Raw genomic sequence first — 18,074 nt, 5'->3', positions numbered from 1 at the left:
CGGGAATTTAAATATCGGCAGTTTCACAACCAGCAGCTGCGCAATGATGTGACATCATTGATTCTTCTACTGTAAGTGTCGAAACACGCTGACCGTTGCAAGATGGCGGGCGCTCCTACGTGTCTGGAGCGGTCGAATGAGAAATCTACGTATGCATATCTATGGTCTAGGTCTACGCAGTTCATTTAATGTCGAATTCCAGTATTACCTTTTTGAAATACGTAGAAATTAAATAAAATTCTTTGTTCAATAACATTACTTTAGGTATATTTTATAATTCAGGTTTAACTTAATGAATTTGACCAATTTAAGAAAACAAATATATTATATTATCAATTAAATGTCATAAAAACACATATTACTGACCTTTATTGATTATTTTATTCCATAATAAGTTATTTTGGGAATACAATTATAAAACGTACATTTATTTGATAAAACGCACAATCTGACTTTTACGTTTGCACGTATGACATCATTGATGACGCGTGTAACCGTTGGGCGCTAATTTTCAAATGGTCGTCTGAACAGGCGGAATAAAAAAAGTTTGGATCAGTTAACTTATAACTTACTGCTTATAAATCATCAGTTCATCGCAGGTAATTGGGACTTCTGTTGTTTGTACTTCATCTGAGATACGGTTTCAAAGCCACAGTGTATAATTTGATCTGTTATGTTTTCAGAAGTGTGTTTAGCGCTAGCTAACATGCGTTCATAAAAGGCTAAACTGAAGTGTTTACATGTAACGTTAAGTTATGAATTTCGCTTTTGGAAATTAGCTCTGGGGATATAAACTTCTGTTCTTATGTAACGTTTATTGTTGACATGTTTGTTTGCTATTCGTTTGCTCATTTTAAGCAGCTAAATAAACGTTAGCCTAACGTTACTTGACTTTGTTTACATGGCAATATCTCTGGATTTACTTGTGTTGAAGTTAACGTTTTAACAAATGCACTATTTAGCAGACTGCACTTAATGGAAATAGCTGCATATTAGTGGTGTATGGATATATGACAGATCAATATTGGCCCATAGTTTCGTAATGAGCGCATTCAGTACTCCGACCTCCCGGCCACGGCAGTGGTCGTCCCCGGCAATAGGACACAAAGCCGCTCTGTCAGCCACCAGCACACCTCTGCTGGATAACATTCAGGGAAACGACGATGAACAGGAGAGACGTCAAAGACGCAGATCCAAAGTCATCGGAGTGACCGACTCTATCAACGAGGCCGGTAGCCACAGGTTGGTTGAAACCCCGTTCTCAGCTCCATTAAAATACAAAAACAAAACTAAGTAAGACGGCACAATGTACAATCTTGTTGTTTTTTTCTCCGTAGTTCTACACCCGCTGCTGTCCCTAAGCTGTCATCAGCACAGATATCTGAGCATTATTCAACCTGCATTAAACTTTCCACTGAAAATGTGAGTTAAAATCGATGTATGCTGACTTTATTGTCAGCATTTTCCTGAAAATGCAACAGGGCTATTACTTGTCACCTTCCTTTTGCAGAAAATTACCACAAAAAATGCATTTGGTCTGCACCTTATTGATTACATGGCAGACATTCTCAAGCAGAAGGACTCAGAGCTCAACTTCAAGGTAGAAACCTGCCGAATTTGTATTTAGCTCCACTTCGACAAAGATGACATGCATTATTGGAAATTATGATATTGTAACTGTTTGTTTGTGTGTTGATCTAGGTGGCAGCGGGCACCCTGGACGCCAGCACAAAAATCTATGCAGTGAGGGTGGATGCGGTCCACGCTGATGCTTACAGAGTTCTGGGAGGCTTGGGCTCTGAGACCAAACCAAAAGAGAGTAAGTAGATATTCAAGTTATGGATCTGCTGACATGTTACAAAAAACAAAGATGGCTTGTGCTGTAGGTCAGATTGGTCAGAGAGTGTCATGCGATCATTGTCTTCATGGTGTACTGGTGGTGTCATTCCCTCTCAGGACCCTGCACAGTTTTAAATCCCATCTCATTTCAGGTCAAGATGGTATCGAGGAGGCAGTAGCCGAGGGCGGTCAGGGAGAGCAGGTGGCTGCTAAACAGACTAAGAAAAGACCTCAGAAGAAGACAGTGGAGCAGAACCTCAATAACATCAATCTCTCTGAATCAGAGATGAAGTGTGAGGTGAATAATATCCGAGTGTGATTGAGTCAAGTAAAAAAAAAAAGTGTGTAGCACTTTTCACAATACACATTGTTTTAAATCAGCTTTAATGTTGGTAATATCCTTATGCCTTATAGTTTCTTTTAGCGGAATTGAGCTGGGCGATAATATAGTTTATCTTTTGTGATGATACAATCAATCAAGCAGTTGAGATTTGCTATATAGCAGGGCTGTACGTTAACTTTTTTTGCACATAGCACTGATACTACAGAGGTTGAAAGTTTTGTAGCAAAGGCCACATAATTACTGTGCGTTCACACCACCGTGTGACAGCGCCAAAGTGTCCGGAAGTCATTCATTTTCAATGTGAGCCGGTGGTGAGCTCCGGCGAGGACGGCCCGGTGCGTCTTGAACGGTGAGGGCGTCGAGGAGAGTTGAAGTCATGTCAACTATATGGTAATGAGCTATGACGCAGTTCGGTGGCAACCAAAAAAAAAAAAGAAGTTCTCCGCTTGAGAGGATTCTAGAGAACGCAGTCAAGTAAACTTTGTTTCCGACCACATTAGTTCCCAAGCAAAATAGAGGAGCGGTTGATAATGTGAATTTGATAAGAAGGTGCGCAACACTATTTATAGGCAACATTTTCGCGCTAGAACGCTTGTTTTTCAGAGGGAATGCAAATTAGATTACCAATTAACGATGAAAACAAAAGCCACACCACACAAATGGATTTTAATTGGTTTATTTCTTTAGCAAACATGTCTCTTTAATTATTAAGTTCTTTCCATCGATCAATTTCTTACTTTCACATTTAAAAGTTTCCATGAGGTTAACTTATACCCTACTTGGTCAGTCTGCACAAATAACGATCAACATGCTTGTTTGCATAACAATTATTATGATCATTATATTTTACAGAAAATCATTAGAAAGGTCCAATGTAAAATATAACATTATGATAAAAAAAAATTCTGACGGTAATTTCTTAATTTTTGACAGGAAATCTTATGCATCCACTGAGAGAGGAAAAAACTACCGTACACTTCTCTAAACCAGAGAGAAAATTCTTTCTTTCCTGTTTTTTAACCCAAAATAATGTATTGAGAGCATTAGTGAGTACACGCGCAATGTAATACCTATTTCATTCATACTCGACATATGTTGCACTGTACAGCCCTCCCTGTATTGTATATATCGCCCTACGTGAGTATACTGTATGTATATGGATAAAGTTGAACATGCTTATTTATTCAACTTTATATAAAGAGCTGAGTGATAATATAGTTACATTTTGAATGCTATGAATCCAGGTAATGTAGGATCATAGGATTTACGATTAACTAAATATATCGCTGGTTGATATAGTTTATAATTTTTCACAATATAACAATTAAGCAGTTGAGATTTTCTAGATGGTACATATACTGAAAACTGTTTCTTTAATGTTTTAAACAAGATGATTTATGTTGTGAGAACCCCATAAAGCATGTGGCGTAAGAACCTACAGGAAGACCTGTCCTAAAGCATTCTTTGTGCAGGTGGACCCCATGTTCCAGCGCATGGCTGCTTCCTTTGATGAGAACAGTACAGCAGGAGTGTTCCTCTCTGTGCTCTTCAGTGAGGACAGTCGCTGTGAGCTGCGCTTTCCTTCACATATGACCTTGCTGAAGACACAGCCACCTCCTGTGCAGGTGCCCCATCAGAACGTTCCTGCCTCACCATTTACAGGTAAACCGGCTTTGCACATCACACTCTGTTCCAAGTTACAGGACAGTTTACTCTTGGGTTCACGGAGCAATATTCAGTATTCATAATCTAAATGTTTCCGGATGTGTTGAGAGTTACAGTCGTTTGGCAATGTGAGTCTATTGAATCATACCTTTTTGATTCTTCCAGGTCATCTGAAGACATTAGAGGACAGGCCAATTTGTCCATCCTTAGAGGATTTCTCTTTTACTAGATGGACTCCTGAGCAGGTGAGACTGTTTTGATGACTATTTAAAGCCTCAATATGTTGTCCATATACACAGCAATTCAACAATTTGGGCAATATTAAGTGTGTTTTATATTGATGTGATCATCTTTCATGTTGTCAATATAGACCACAAACCTCAACCAGCTGCTTGAGAAGATGAAGCAGGGAGAGCATGCATTCGACGTCAATGCAGACATCGAGCCAGATGATGATGACGGTCCAGATTTTGGGGATAATTTTGATGCAGACGTAGATGAGGGCAGGCCAGAAGACTGTGAGGAGTTTAAGGAACACAGAGAAGCTTGTTCAAAGAGCCCCCAGAAAGGACGGTTAGTATTTACGAAATGTATTGCACCAAAGTGTTTGCTAATTTTTGAGTTACAAACAGGCTCTGCTTCACAATAGGTGAATATTTGCGGTGGTTTGATATTGTGCATTTTCATCCCAAAGACCTAAGCTTGACCTTAGCTAGCTACTATATTTTGTGTTGTATTTTATGTCTCTGAATAAAAAAAAATATTTTCTGTTTTTGTATATCCATTCACTGTGAGGTGTATTTGCATTATTGACAGAGGTGTTATTCCTATTGGCGAGGTGGATATTACCACCATGTGTCTGCAGTTGTCTGATCAGCCCAGAGAGTACTCATACTTCAGTCCCAGGACCATGGCCACTTGGGTCGGACCCGGCTACTGGCTCTTCAAACCTGGACATAAGCGTAAGTCATCGACTAGCCTAGGAGTGTTTAACTATAAATGATTATTTTATTTTTTTATTGCTTTCTTAATTTAATTTTTAATATTGCATTCTCTATTGTTCTTAGTGGTTGTCCCATTAAATTTCTAATTTATCCTTTGTAGAGGATCACAAACCAGACAAAGAACCTCGGAAACGAGCACCAAAAAACCCTCTCGTTATTGACTTTAAAGGAGATATCAACTTTCACAATTACTTTCGAACAACTAGAGTAAGTTCCTGTTTACTTACTAATTTTCATGACTTCCATAATGGACAAACGCTTCATAACAGCAGTTCATACAATGTTTTTTAATCCCTCTACCAAAAACTTTCAAACCTTGTAGTAGTCAGGAGCAGATTAATCGGTGACAATTTGACAAATAAATACTTATTATAAATTATTATTATAAAAACTTATTTCCAGGCAGCAACCACTATCAGTAAATCGGCTTTGAACAGCAGCAATAAGAAAACCACACTTCCAGCAGACTTCCAGTATCCACCCAGTAACCTGTCACAGCTCAGCCTCAAACCCACCAACACAGTAAGAGCATGAATGTTTAATATTCCTGTCTGTATTACTATGTGCACTTCAGCATTTTGGTTGTGGCAAATCTTCAACATCATTAGAATAATGCTGTATAAGAGATTGACTGCTGGATTGGTTTTTGTTCATCTTACAAATTTGACAAATTTATTTTCCCCACTTTAGTTCAGTGCAGAAGGAAAGAAGAGATTATCGGGAGAGCTGGGTGGGGACATAGGAGAGTATGATTACAACAACGCCAATGACACAGCCAACTTCTGTCCTGGTCTTCAGGTACACTAAACACTACTGTTACGTGTCATAGCTTGGCATGGAGACGGTCTTTTAACTGTTAGTGGTTTCTGTGAATAGGAAGGGGACAGTGAGGATGCTGAAGGTTTTGGAGGATCTGATGATTCCCACACAGACCGACCGACCCCTTTCTCTCTGGACACAGATGACATCTCTACATACGGAGAAGACTGTCTTGTCCCTGAGCCTCACAAGGTAAGATGAGAGGACAGATATTGGGTTACTATGCTACACACTGAGATTTTCTTTGTTATTTGTCAGTTATTATTAGTTTTTATTTCAGTAGTTTTGAATAGATAACTCATTAATTGTTTGCTTATCTAGGTAAACACTATTGAGATAAACTATGCCAAAATGGCCAAGAAGATGGACATGAAGAAGCTGAAGACCACTATGTGGGGTCTCCTAACAGAAAGTCCTGAAAAACCAGACAAGGTTTGTAACTGTATCTTTCTGACCTTAGTGAAGCTCTTTTATTTACCTTTTTCAGCATCTTTATGGGTAAGGTTAGAAGTTACCGTTTGCATACTGAACTAGTAAATAGAACATAGAACTGAAATAGTAATCACATTTTAGTAATTAAACAGTAAACCTCTTTTCTCACAAAACTGTTTTCTTTTCCTTTATTAATTTGTCATTCAGATCACTGAAGGCAGGGCCGATAATTAGTGTTTTCAATAATCCAATTCATTTATAAAGCACATAATAAAACAACAGTGTTGACCACAGTGCTGTATAATATACTGAAATAATAAAACAAAATTTAGAAAAGGCATCAGACATCTGCAAAAAAGCATTCAAGAAAAAACCTAAGACACTGAGTACTGTGGCAACAATGCCTTGTCACTCATACACGATCAAAAGCTAATGTAAAAATGTTTTTAAATGTACTCATAGTTGATGATTGTCTAATATAATGTTCAATAGCCTTGGGGCGGCTACCGCAAAAGCAAGCTCACCTCTGGTTTAAACCTAAGAACATGTAGAAGTTTTTGCGTATGTTATATTAATCTCTTTGACTTGTGAACGTGAATCAGACTAGCAATATACGGAGGGGCTGTATCAAAGATTTAAAAACAAACATTGAAAAATCTTGAAATTAACTGTTAACCAGTGCAACGGTTAACCAGAGTGTAGTGTCATATTTCCGAGTACCTGTCAACAATCTTACGGTCGCGTTTTGGACCATCTGTAATCTGTCCAAAAATATTTTTTGATAAAGCGAGTTGTAGTAGTCTAATCGAGTGAATATTATGAATATGAATAACCTTTTCTGAATCCTTACGGGCTAAAAAAGGCTTAAGGTTCTGAAAATGATCCCAACGATATCATTCCTCTGTATCATTATAGCTGTGGTATAGACTCTGCTATTCTTTTATATTTTGAAAGATTTTTAGAACTATATTTTTTTCACTATCTTTATAGTTGTTGGTGTGAACTTACCTTTAATCTTGGAGCTCATTCTTGGTTAGATAAAACTCATTTTGACACATTTTTAAACACTGTCACAAACCACACCCAATTTTTTTTTTTACTTTGTTCTGTTGTTCAGCATTTCTTGTGGTCATTTGATTAAAAAAATGTTTTAATGACTTATTGCTTTTACCATTTACAGCAGGTGGAATGTGAGGAGACAACAGAAGTACCTGGAGAAAAATCATTCAGCCAGTCTGTCAGGAATCTTGTACAAAGGTACAGTTTTTTTAAAAGGCCTGGTGCTATGTATCTAATAGTCTTAGGATTGAAAATTTTCATGCATGTACTGTACATTAATTTCTCTATCCTGCCCCACCAGGCTTCCCTCCACCATGGCTACCAATCTCTCAGTACCGTTGGCTTTTGTGGCCCTTCTGCACTTGGCTAATGAGAAAGTGAGTTCTACTTTCTGCTATATATAATGATTTCAAAATCTACTGTAGATGGACGTTTGTTTAAAATTCTGTATTAGCATGTTGTTTATTATGTTTAAAGATCTACTTGTCTTGCATTAGTATGCACTGAATATTTTGTAACTTGCATGCACAATTAATTGTGATCTCATGATGCATCAGAACATTTGGTTGCTGTAAATTTAAAAGCTGTTCTTTCATCAACAGAACTTGGAGCTGCACAAGATTGACTGCATGACCGATATCATCATTAAACAAGGACACTGAAAACTGATACAAATCTTTTTTGTAAAAAAAAGAAGGTTTTTTTTTAGTTTTTTTTGTTACCAAAATGTAAATCCAGTTTGTAAAATACCCATGTGGGGCCAAAACAATATAGTCGAGAGAAAGATGATGTCAGGATCATGTTAAAAACGTTGTACAGGAAACTACCACAGAATTATTTGAGTGAAACTGAAAAATGTCAAAAGCATGAACTAGGGGGAAAAAAACAGCAGTGTGCAGTGCATAATATGATTGCTTTTAAGATCTGTTTAGCAGCCTCATTAAAAGTAAATGTGAAGTTAATGCAGTCAATGTCACTTTTTTAAAGATGTTTTATTTAAATTGTGAAATTCATTTTATAACTATGAGGTTTCTTTTAGATGTATATTCTACATCTGATTTTGATAAATAAAAGTTCTTAAAGTATTGTTGGGTAATTCTTTATTATCTGTTTGTATATATTGTTTTGTGTCTAGAATGATGTCATTTCGGAATGGTGTAATGTTTTGCATGAATACATGTAATGCCAGAAGCATTTAGGTGGACCCAATTGTTTCCTTGGTGGAAGAAAAGAGTTTACTGTTTCGTGCCTAGGAGTCTTAATTGTTTTGCCCTAATAATGTCAAGCATGTTAAAAAACTACTTAAAAACAAACATTAATTACATAAAGTACACTGAGTTTAATCACATATCAGTAATTTTAGAAAAAGTCACAAGCCTGTCTGGCCTTACCAGAACAATCTTCTCATACCTGAAATGTTGATGGCTTGATAATAGTCTCGCCTTACAGGTGTTTATATGCGTCATGAACCTCGCAGCGCCCTCTGGAGGATGCTATGGGGAGTGGCCCTACAGAGGTGGGCCAAAGCCAAATCATCGCGGCTGGAGGAAGAGAATGAATTAGAGACCAGGAAGTGTTGACACGGTGTTCATCTGTTGGTCATTCGAAGAAACAGTTACCAACATTTGAACTCCAAAAGATATTGTAATTGTTTTTTTCGTGGAGTAAATAAAAACATCAAATTGAAATCATGGGGATGGGTGATCCAAATAGTACGGTAAGTTGTGACCTGAACGATAGTCAGCAGGTGCTTGTTGACTTCAAAAGTAGACTGACTAACTTAACTGTGTGAACTCAGTTACTATCGTTATCCGTGTAAGCAATTGTTTTTTTTTTTTGTGCTGCAAAAGTTTCCACTAGAACAAGTTGATATTTTTTTTTGTTGAATTTTTTACCGGTTGATGTAAGTTGACATACTCAAAACAGGGCGAAGCTTGTTTTTCAAGTTATACTTCGTTAGTTTCTACCTTCCTGTTGTCAGTTAACGTCGACATTTTGCTTGGATTACTAAAACAAATTGTGCTGTTTAAATAATACTTTGATGCTTAAGCTTTATCCAATTTGTATTGCAACTTTGTTGTACAGATTTGTTTACATAGATGGATTGGAATTTACCTTGAGCTGTGAAGCATAACTGGTTACAAAACCGACAGTTGAACTCAACACTTTTTGCATGGTTAACGTTACTTGGTTTAGATATGTTTAAACTACAGTTAGCAAATGTGCTGATCACTTCACACTTCACACGTGCCCTGTTGACTGTTGAAGTAAACCAGAAGTGTGAGATCCTCATGCTAGTTTGCTTCAAATCAAGTTGATCGACTGTCAACCATTTGTTTTGTTTATCAATTTCAACAGTACCGCATATCATTTCGACATCCTATTTGTATATGTTTCACTGTGGTTCGTTGACAGTATTCTGAATTACTGAACTTGACTTGTATTCAATTATAAGTTGGCTTGTTCTTGAAAACATTTAGAGACTGGTATTAGACGGACTTCAAGGAAGCAAGAATATGTTTTTCCTTGGTTTTATAGTACAACGAGTAAGAAAGATCGAGTTTAAGACTGTTGTTCTTATAATTATGGACATTTTTTCCAGTCTTAATGGTAAAGCAGTTTAGAAAGCTTATCTAAAGACTTTCAAAACAAATGCACACTGGTAAATCATATAATAACCAGGTGCATACATACTTTTTATTATGTTGTTGCCATATCACATAGATAGATATCACATGGAACCATTTCTCCACAATGATGTCACCTAATAGCTTTCTGCCATTCTGCAGGCCTTGTGACACCAACTCCCATTGACTTGAATGGAAAGGGTTGGACAGGTAGTGACGCAGCTTTGCTTTTGGTTTCCTGGTAACACCTTTTGTTTATGAAGTATCAGTAGTGCAAGAGCGCTTAAAGGTGTTTAGCATGACTAAACATGCCCAAATGACACAGAGAACAATGCAAAAGACGGCTATAAGGTTCTTGCACTGCATTTGACAGTTGGTGTTTAGATGTGTGAATGTGGTAAAGCTTCTTTTTATATTGCTTTTGTCAATATCACACTTAAGGTGTCATGCCTAATCATTATCTAAAGGCATTACTGAGCAGTTTTTTATAATAGCTGTCTGATCATGGTATGAAATAAATGATGTCTTATAGTTATTTTTATTGTTAAGTCTTTTTTTTAAATATAGAGATAGACAGTACTGCATTGTAGCAATTACTGTATGTTTTTAATTGCTTAAATCATGAATTCCCTTAAATCAGAATAATGAAATGCAGCTGTCTCCATATATTCAAGACACATACATAAAAGTCATAAAGACACTATTATGTTTTATTAGGGGGTCAAGTATGAAGTGCTGAACTCTTATTGTAAATATAGGGTTTTGACATTATCACACATTTTACATAAATGATTACATATTTTGCAATTTTTTGCACATTCTTACATTCTTCCAGTGGTGGGCCGATATGATTATTCATATCATATGTTAGATCTCCTCATACTGAAAAACCACTGCTGTGTCAATTAAATCATTACATCTACATCTAAAAAAAACTTTTGTGAACTAGCTGTAGGTTTTTTGATCATCCTCAACAAACTTACTGTAGTCTAGATCAATAATTATCAAAAACATAGTATTTAAATGGTTATAACTGGGTCATTAAAAATATGGGTGATGAAATGTGCCCCAAAAAAAATCTTATAATTCCTAAACAGAATCCTCAGAACTTTAAAAAACTTGGTAACAACATGCAACACATAACTCTAAAAAAGCATGTAAACTTTTATGGAGATTGGACGATAGGTGGCACTACAACAGTTATAAACGTTAAAGACACTAGATTTTTATGGTAAATTATGCTATCTGAAAAAAAACTTAGTTTTGTAAAGTTCTGTAATCCACTCTGATTTAGGTGCTTACAGGCTTGCTAAATAATACATAATATATATTTTTTAGCATGAACCACAATAACGTATGCTTGCAGATCTAGGCTATTTTATTTAAGTTTTTGCAAATAATATATGTTTTTTCTGCAGAATTATAAACCTTACATGCTATAATTTATATTTATGGGCCAGATATAATGCTGGCTGTTGCGCAACAGTACTTTTTACAAACGTTCCAGTCTCTTTTCAAACTGCTTTATCATGATGAGTTTCTATCTCGTAGAGATTTTTGCTGCCTTCCATTTCTCTTTTTGACAACAATGTGAGTTATTTTGCATAACTGTGTGCTTGTGCCATTTTGATCATGATTTGGTTTTTAATTCTTCTGAGTGCAGGAGCCGAGAGAAGGAGAGTCTTCACAGGAGGTGGATCCAGTTAAATCTCTACAGTCTCAAGTGGACGGGGTCAAGGACATTATGACCCAGAATGTCGATCGGATCCTGGCCCGTGGAGAAAGACTGGATGATCTGATGGGCAAATCTGAAGACCTGCAAGCTGGGGTGAGTCTAAAAACTTTGTTTCTTATCACATATTACAGCTCTAAGCCTGGCACACTGTTTTTACTACACACAACCATTCAACCGTTTGGGTTCAGAAAGATTTTCTAATGTTTTTCAAAGAAGTCCTTTACGCTCACCAAGGCTGCATTTATTTGATAGAAAATACAGTAAAAACAGTAATATTGTGAAATAATATTACAATTTAAAATAACCATTTTCTATTTGAATATATTTTAAAATGTTTTTTTAAATTTCAGCAGCCTTTACTTCAGTCTTCAGTGTCACATGATCCTTCAGAAATCAATCTAACATAACAAACTATTAGGCTACTGTATGCGGCTGTAGTCCCACACTTGTTGACATTGTACTGGTCTTTGTTTTCTGCTTTTCAGGCCCAGAACTTTAAGCACACCTCTCAGAAGGTTGCTCGCGCTTACTGGTGGAAGAACGTGAAGCTGATTGTGCTCATTGTTGTGATAGTCCTTGTCATTGTGCTGATTATCATATTCCTTGCCACTGGTGTGATCCCAACCGGTACACCCGCACCCAAACCTCCCACGACACCACCCTAGGATTTCTGTCAGTTACAAACACACACACACACATACATAAATATGCAACAATGTCCACATACCAACAGTCAAAATTTCAAGAATTCACACATAATAACACACACACACACACACACATACTCGTTCTTTGCACATTTTGCTCATATACCCTCATATACCTTCATATCTCATGGTATCATTTATTACGAGGAGCTTCCATTATGACAGCTTTGAAACATTGAAATGAAGGATTTTAAGTAGTCTATAGAAATAATGCTGTCTATTTTCTTACATACCGGTACTTCTCACCTCCTAAAACTTCATCCTAATGGCCACTTCGGTTGCCTATGATTCTCTTAAGCCTGATAAAATGCCACAACTGTAATTAATTACTTCAATTACGGCAATATTGTTCATACTGATGGTATGCTTGAAATAATCATATACTGGCATTGAATCAGAAAAGGTAATGGGTGAAAGTTCTCTCTATTGAGCTATGATGTATATTTAAGACTGTTAGATTAAATTACATAATATATTATGTGTAATTATGGAATACTTTTAGATCTCCAAGTGTCTCTATTTTGTACTCTGTGCTTTTGTCGTCTCCACGATTATGTGTGTCATTTGTAAAAGGTCAAACCAGAATGTGTTCTTAAAACTGTTGCATTATCCAAAACACACCTTTTCATTAAGTAATTATATTGTAAGATGTTTGGATTTTTTTTCCCTGTCTTTAATGTTTACTGAAATTTGCAATTCCCCAAGCTTCAAAACAGAGGTACAGATTTTCTTCTTATAGATTGAATGAAAGATTTTTATGAAACAAGAGCACCTGAACAAGGCCATTTAGATTGACAATAGAAAGCACAATTTTGTTCTATCCTCGTCATAAATCACTGTATTGAATTTGATATGCAGTGTAACACTTGCACTGTACCACATGCAGTCAGTACTGTAATCATAATTTGTTATCGCATGTGGGAGCTTAACCTAAAGCGTAACTTTTTACTGTATAGAAAACGAGCAAGGAGGAATATTTTAGACTCTGTGGTGTCATTTTCAGTTTGCAATAGTTTTTGTTGGCTGGTCTTATAATCTGCTGAGTAGCTTTATGCACTTTTGCTTTGGAGAGGTATGTCTGTTTATCTGTATGTAGTCAGAATGACTTGAATGTATGTAAAGCCTTATGCTGTATCTCTTGTAGCTTCCATTAACATCATACTGTATGTATTATTCCCCCCCCAAACCTTTTAATCGAAGACATATGTTTAAACTTAAAATTTGTAATCAAAACGTTGAATCGATTTCAGTTTTTGTCATCTACAAATGATCATTTTAAAACCTCAATCAAGTGCCTTGGATATGAATCTTATTAGTGTAAACAGCCTGGAAATGCAATTTTTTGTAAATAAATATGATCTCAATAAAACTAATGATGGATATGACATGTTTTTAATCCTCTCATTTGAAATGTACATAGACTATGGCACACAATTATCAAATACTGTTAGGTTTGTGTTTAATTTCCCATGTCCACCATCTGGCATGCAGTACATCTCTAAGAGAGGGACAAAATGCAAGTTTTAGATATTGCAATTGCCAAGGACTAAGTGATGTATGTGATGTGATGTATATGTAAGTGATGGACATAGCCAGAGGTAAATAATGGATTGTATTCTACACACTCAAACTCTACATTAAAACATGGTTAAAAAGAGCAAGTACATTCAAGCCAAGTTTTTTTTTCCCAGCTGTGAATTTATCTTGTTTTTCTTACACCAGCTGCAGCTCACTTTTCCCTCAGGAATCAGATTTCCTGTGACAAGTTTTCTATTATGATTGATTTGTGAATCGGTTTAACTGATTCTTTAAAAATAATCGATTGATTATAATGATGTTTTCGAATCGGACACCTTCTTTTTGTGGCAGCTTGATTTTGTAAACTTTTTGTGAATACATTACAATACAAGTACTGGCTTGCATTTATTTGAAAGGGCACATTAGGAACATCTCACAAGTTACTGGCAGGCAGAGTAGCAACTAGCAAGTCAGGACTTGGGTGTTTACATACTGCCATGCGGCTGCGCAGTGTGATATACCCGCCCAGTAGATAAAGACAGGCGAGGCGTTCTTTGCAGCAGCAAGGCAGAACTTTAAATCCTTGGATTGGAGGAGTTGCTATAACACCCGCATTCATTTTTATAGATATCGAGCTTGTATTGTTTTTTCTCTTCAGCTGCTGGTGTCTCTTTCAGATGCAGTATATTCGGTGACAGTTTCTGGTGTGGTAAAGCGACAGAATAAAACAATGACAGTAAGTTGTGTCTTTTTGTTTCGTTTTCGTACTTACGCTGTCATTAGATTTATTATATTAGATATTAAAGTAAAAGCATGGCAATGTAAAGGCTCAAGAACTTTTAAAAGCAAATTGTTATACACAACTTATAAACAAACAGCAACTTTAATAAATACAGATAACTCGATGTAAACGGCGCAAACAGTTCCTTTTAGATTAATGGTGTGGTCCAAACACGTTTAGTTTGGTTCATTATGTGTATGCCACTGTAAATTGTGCAAGTGATGTTATAAATTAACTTTAATTTTGATGACTGAGCGATTTTTTTTGACAGGCTATATGTAGCAGCTCTCTATTCACTTTATTTGAGGTAGGCTATATGATACAGTGATACCACAACTTTTTACATCGGGTTATGGTTTACAGTTTCATTTAGTTCTTGAGCTGTTTGAATTTGAAACATATGCCTAACTTGTTTTGTTTTTTTCATGTTACGTGTCATTTGAATGTCATCCAGAAGGTCTTTAACCCTTATTGTTGGTTCATCTCAGGTAGCTTGAAATGACAACATCACAACTGTTTATTTGAAAGCAAGAGGGTTTCCTTGTCTCAAGGAAATTCCATATTCATTATAACAGTCACAATGAAAGAGGAAGGAAAAAGGCAAAGAAAGGATGTAAAAAGAGATGTGCATCCTGTAGTCTTCTGTTCATGAGTGATGATAAACTGATTATTCATAACTGTTAATTTCAAAGGTGTAGATCTATCTATCTATCTATCTATCTATCTATCTATCTATCTATCTATCTATCTATCCTAAAATTAAACATTGAAGTTTATTCATTGGTTTATTGTTATAACAATATGTTAACAAAATAGGTGGGTTTCTCCTCCCTGACCCTTTTAAAAGTTGATAAACCTTTTTAGTACTTGCATTTTAGTATTTGAATTTAGCATTGTTTTTTCTCATGCGACCCACTTTTGGGCCGTGACACACCGTTTGAGAATCACTGTTCCATTGTCCATGGTTCTTTTGTGATATGGCATGAAAAATAAGTGGTGTTTCCTGTAAAATGAATCATTTCATTGATCTTTGCTTGACAGTTTCCCGTCTACGATGGGCCACTCATCAACTAAACCTTGACCTCAAGTTACTTGCATCCTTCTGAGCACAAAGAGAGGAATCAACAGTCTGAATCAGCTGATATACAAATGATATGTCTGATGCTGTAGAGACTGTCAATGTCAGAAAGGTCACAATCTATAAATGCCCTATTTCATAGCACTCAGCCATGTTGTTTTCACAAAGGCCTCATTGTGAGTTTTGATGCAATGGCTTCTAGAAATGCACAGTTTGTCTGTCTCCCCCCTGTGCTGTTCCTTGTTAAACTGTGAGAGAGCAGAGGCACTGTTCCAGAATTCCTTTCCCAGTGCTTGGAGTAAACAGAACTCTTAGGCCATTATGATGAGAGGCGTCCACATTGCCACTTTTTAACTTTTAATAGTTCATTGATTGCATTTCTCTTGTGTTAAATATCTAGTGGGACATCCAATATCATCTAGTACCTCTGTATGGATGCTAATGTATGATTTGTTGAGGATGTTTGCCTTTCTTAATAAACCATTTCATCTGTCCCCAGGAGAATGGGCAAAACCGCCTCCGTCAGGCCCAGGAGAATGTGGAGGAAGTTAAACTTATCATGCTGGACAACCTAAACAAGTCTGAAGAGCGAACAGTTAAACTCGGGGAGCTGGACAACAGAGCGGAACAACTGCTGGAACAGGTGGACCCTTAGTTTGTGTGATATTTATTAAATAATAACAACATAAACTATCATTTCATTCATGCACATGCCTACTTATTTACTCATTCTATGGTCACATGTTTTATGGCTCATTGAGGACCATAAACTGGGTTTCCGGAATTTCAAGTGTTTATTGGGAAAGCAAAGGCATGTCTTATTGGAGTCTATTAATAGTGTCTAGGTGGGGTGTACGGAAAAAAGAGTACAATTTGCATCCTGACTTTAGTTTACCATGTTAATTTTAGAAAGCTATTTCCTTTTGTTACGAAATGAACAAAAACTTGTGTAATAGTATGGCAGGCTGTTTATGCAGGATGTGCCATGTGGTAAGGCAACAAGTTCACTTCGGTTTCATGCAAGAATGTGGAATGAGCACATTGTGATGTTGGTGTTACTGGTTCAAACAAAGATTATAATTAAAGTTAATTATAACAACAACAAAAAAAAAAAAAAAACCAGTTTGTGCCCATTACAAAAGACATATTTTTCCTTTCCTTGTTTTTCATATGAAGAGTCTCTGTAACAGACCTTTATTGTTTTCAAAATGTTGAAGTCAGTTCTAATTTTTTAAGATATATGTTTTTGGTAATATTACATTGTTGTATTATTATTTTATTTTTTTTCAGAGCAAAGGATTCTCAAAGACCGCGACTAAAGTGAAACAGAAGAAGCGCTGGGAGAATATTAAGTACAAAGTGATAATAGCTGCAGTTGTAGCTACAGTGGTTCTTGGCATAATTGTGGCTGTGGCAGTGAGTATTAGCAGAGAGGACAGTCAAAACACACCCCCAGGCACACGATCAACAGTAGCACCATGATGGCTAGAAGATGGGCCAGCTGACAAGAAGATGAGTGAAGTTGTGTTTAAAATGCCTCAGAATATCACCTGGAAAATCTTGTTTCTAGTACTTTTGTTAAAGTAGCCTAAGTTAGAGTGAAGTTTCATAAATCACTGAATGCACAAGTTAAGTCTTTGATGTAATTTACTATCCAGAGTATGCTAAAAATAAATGTGGTGGGTGATACAAAAATGGTACCATAGTGTCACCATCTTTTCTGCTTTCACTTTCATTTTTCAATGGTAACACACATAGAGTATGCTGCATTAATTTTAACCGTTTACATGGATTCTTGTTGGACAAGCCATATTTTAACCACAAATTGGATAAATCAGAGCCAAAAGAGGGTTAAAATGTAGCATGGAAAGCATGTTAGATTGTTTAGACTTTGTCAGGGAGTAGAGCATTTTTGTTCTTAAAAACAAACTTTTCTTAATTCTTATCTGACCCATTTCAAGTCTTGGGAGTCTCTACAAACAAGCTGTTGAGTTTAATCGGATATGTTTGATTGTGGAAACAAAAAATTTGTAAATAAATAAATAAATGTTTCTTATGTAAATATACCATATCTGTCTTTTTTTATTTCCTCAATGTGTCATTTATTTCTGTATTATATTTGTTTTCTTTTATAATGCTCGTAGAGCTTTTATAATGACTTGAGTGAGTTCACATTTGACAGGTGTCGTGTGTCATCGTGCAGTCAAAATAGGAAATTGAAAATAAAAGGACAATGATTTTAACCATTTTAACCATGTCCAGTGTAACAAAAATGTGGAGGACGTAAAACGCCACCTGGTGGAAATGTTAAGGTTGAAGCACTGACGTAGAAAGAGCAGATTGGACGTATCAAGGTATCAAAAGCAATACACATGTAAAAGTGACAGGGTTACACGACCAACGTTTGCACTATTAAATGTGCACAATTATAGTAACATTTTTGGCCTAAATATGAATTATGAGAAAC

The 18,074-nt window shown here is 36.2% G+C and overlaps 3 protein-coding genes across 3 annotated transcripts; all 3 read left to right on the top strand.

The window, feature by feature from the left end:
* Nucleotides 1-477: 477 nt before the first annotated feature.
* ncaph (non-SMC condensin I complex, subunit H) lies at nt 478-7,875 on the top strand. The gene is made up of 18 exons (XM_079870672.1): nt 478-599; nt 1,036-1,242; nt 1,338-1,422; nt 1,511-1,600; nt 1,702-1,819; nt 1,992-2,137; nt 3,655-3,844; nt 4,013-4,092; nt 4,218-4,420; nt 4,664-4,809; nt 4,952-5,058; nt 5,254-5,373; nt 5,542-5,649; nt 5,728-5,862; nt 5,992-6,102; nt 7,283-7,359; nt 7,463-7,538; nt 7,764-7,875. The coding sequence occupies exons 2-18, from the start codon at nt 1,043-1,045 to the stop codon at nt 7,821-7,823; spliced, it is 2,052 nt and encodes a 683-aa protein (XP_079726798.1). The 5' UTR covers nt 478-599; nt 1,036-1,042; the 3' UTR covers nt 7,824-7,875.
* Nucleotides 7,876-8,671: 796 nt separating this feature from the next.
* Nucleotides 8,672-13,321, top strand: vamp8 (vesicle-associated membrane protein 8 (endobrevin)). The gene is made up of 3 exons (XM_079870671.1): nt 8,672-8,878; nt 11,452-11,616; nt 12,009-13,321. The coding sequence occupies exons 1-3, from the start codon at nt 8,852-8,854 to the stop codon at nt 12,186-12,188; spliced, it is 372 nt and encodes a 123-aa protein (XP_079726797.1). The 5' UTR covers nt 8,672-8,851; the 3' UTR covers nt 12,189-13,321.
* Nucleotides 13,322-14,200: 879 nt separating this feature from the next.
* On the top strand, nt 14,201-17,282 carry vamp5 (vesicle-associated membrane protein 5). The gene is made up of 3 exons (XM_079870670.1): nt 14,201-14,484; nt 16,107-16,250; nt 16,898-17,282. Exons 1-3 carry the CDS (start codon nt 14,479-14,481, stop codon nt 17,087-17,089), a joined length of 342 nt encoding a protein of 113 aa, XP_079726796.1. The 5' UTR covers nt 14,201-14,478; the 3' UTR covers nt 17,090-17,282.
* Nucleotides 17,283-18,074: the final 792 nt, after the last annotated feature.

Source organism: Squalius cephalus (genome assembly GCF_949319135.1).
Source record: "Squalius cephalus genome assembly, chromosome: 5".
Taxonomy (NCBI): Eukaryota; Metazoa; Chordata; class Actinopteri; order Cypriniformes; family Leuciscidae; genus Squalius; species Squalius cephalus.
The sequence above is the reverse complement of the archived record's forward strand: the minus strand, read 5'-3'. Positions and strand labels throughout refer to the sequence as shown.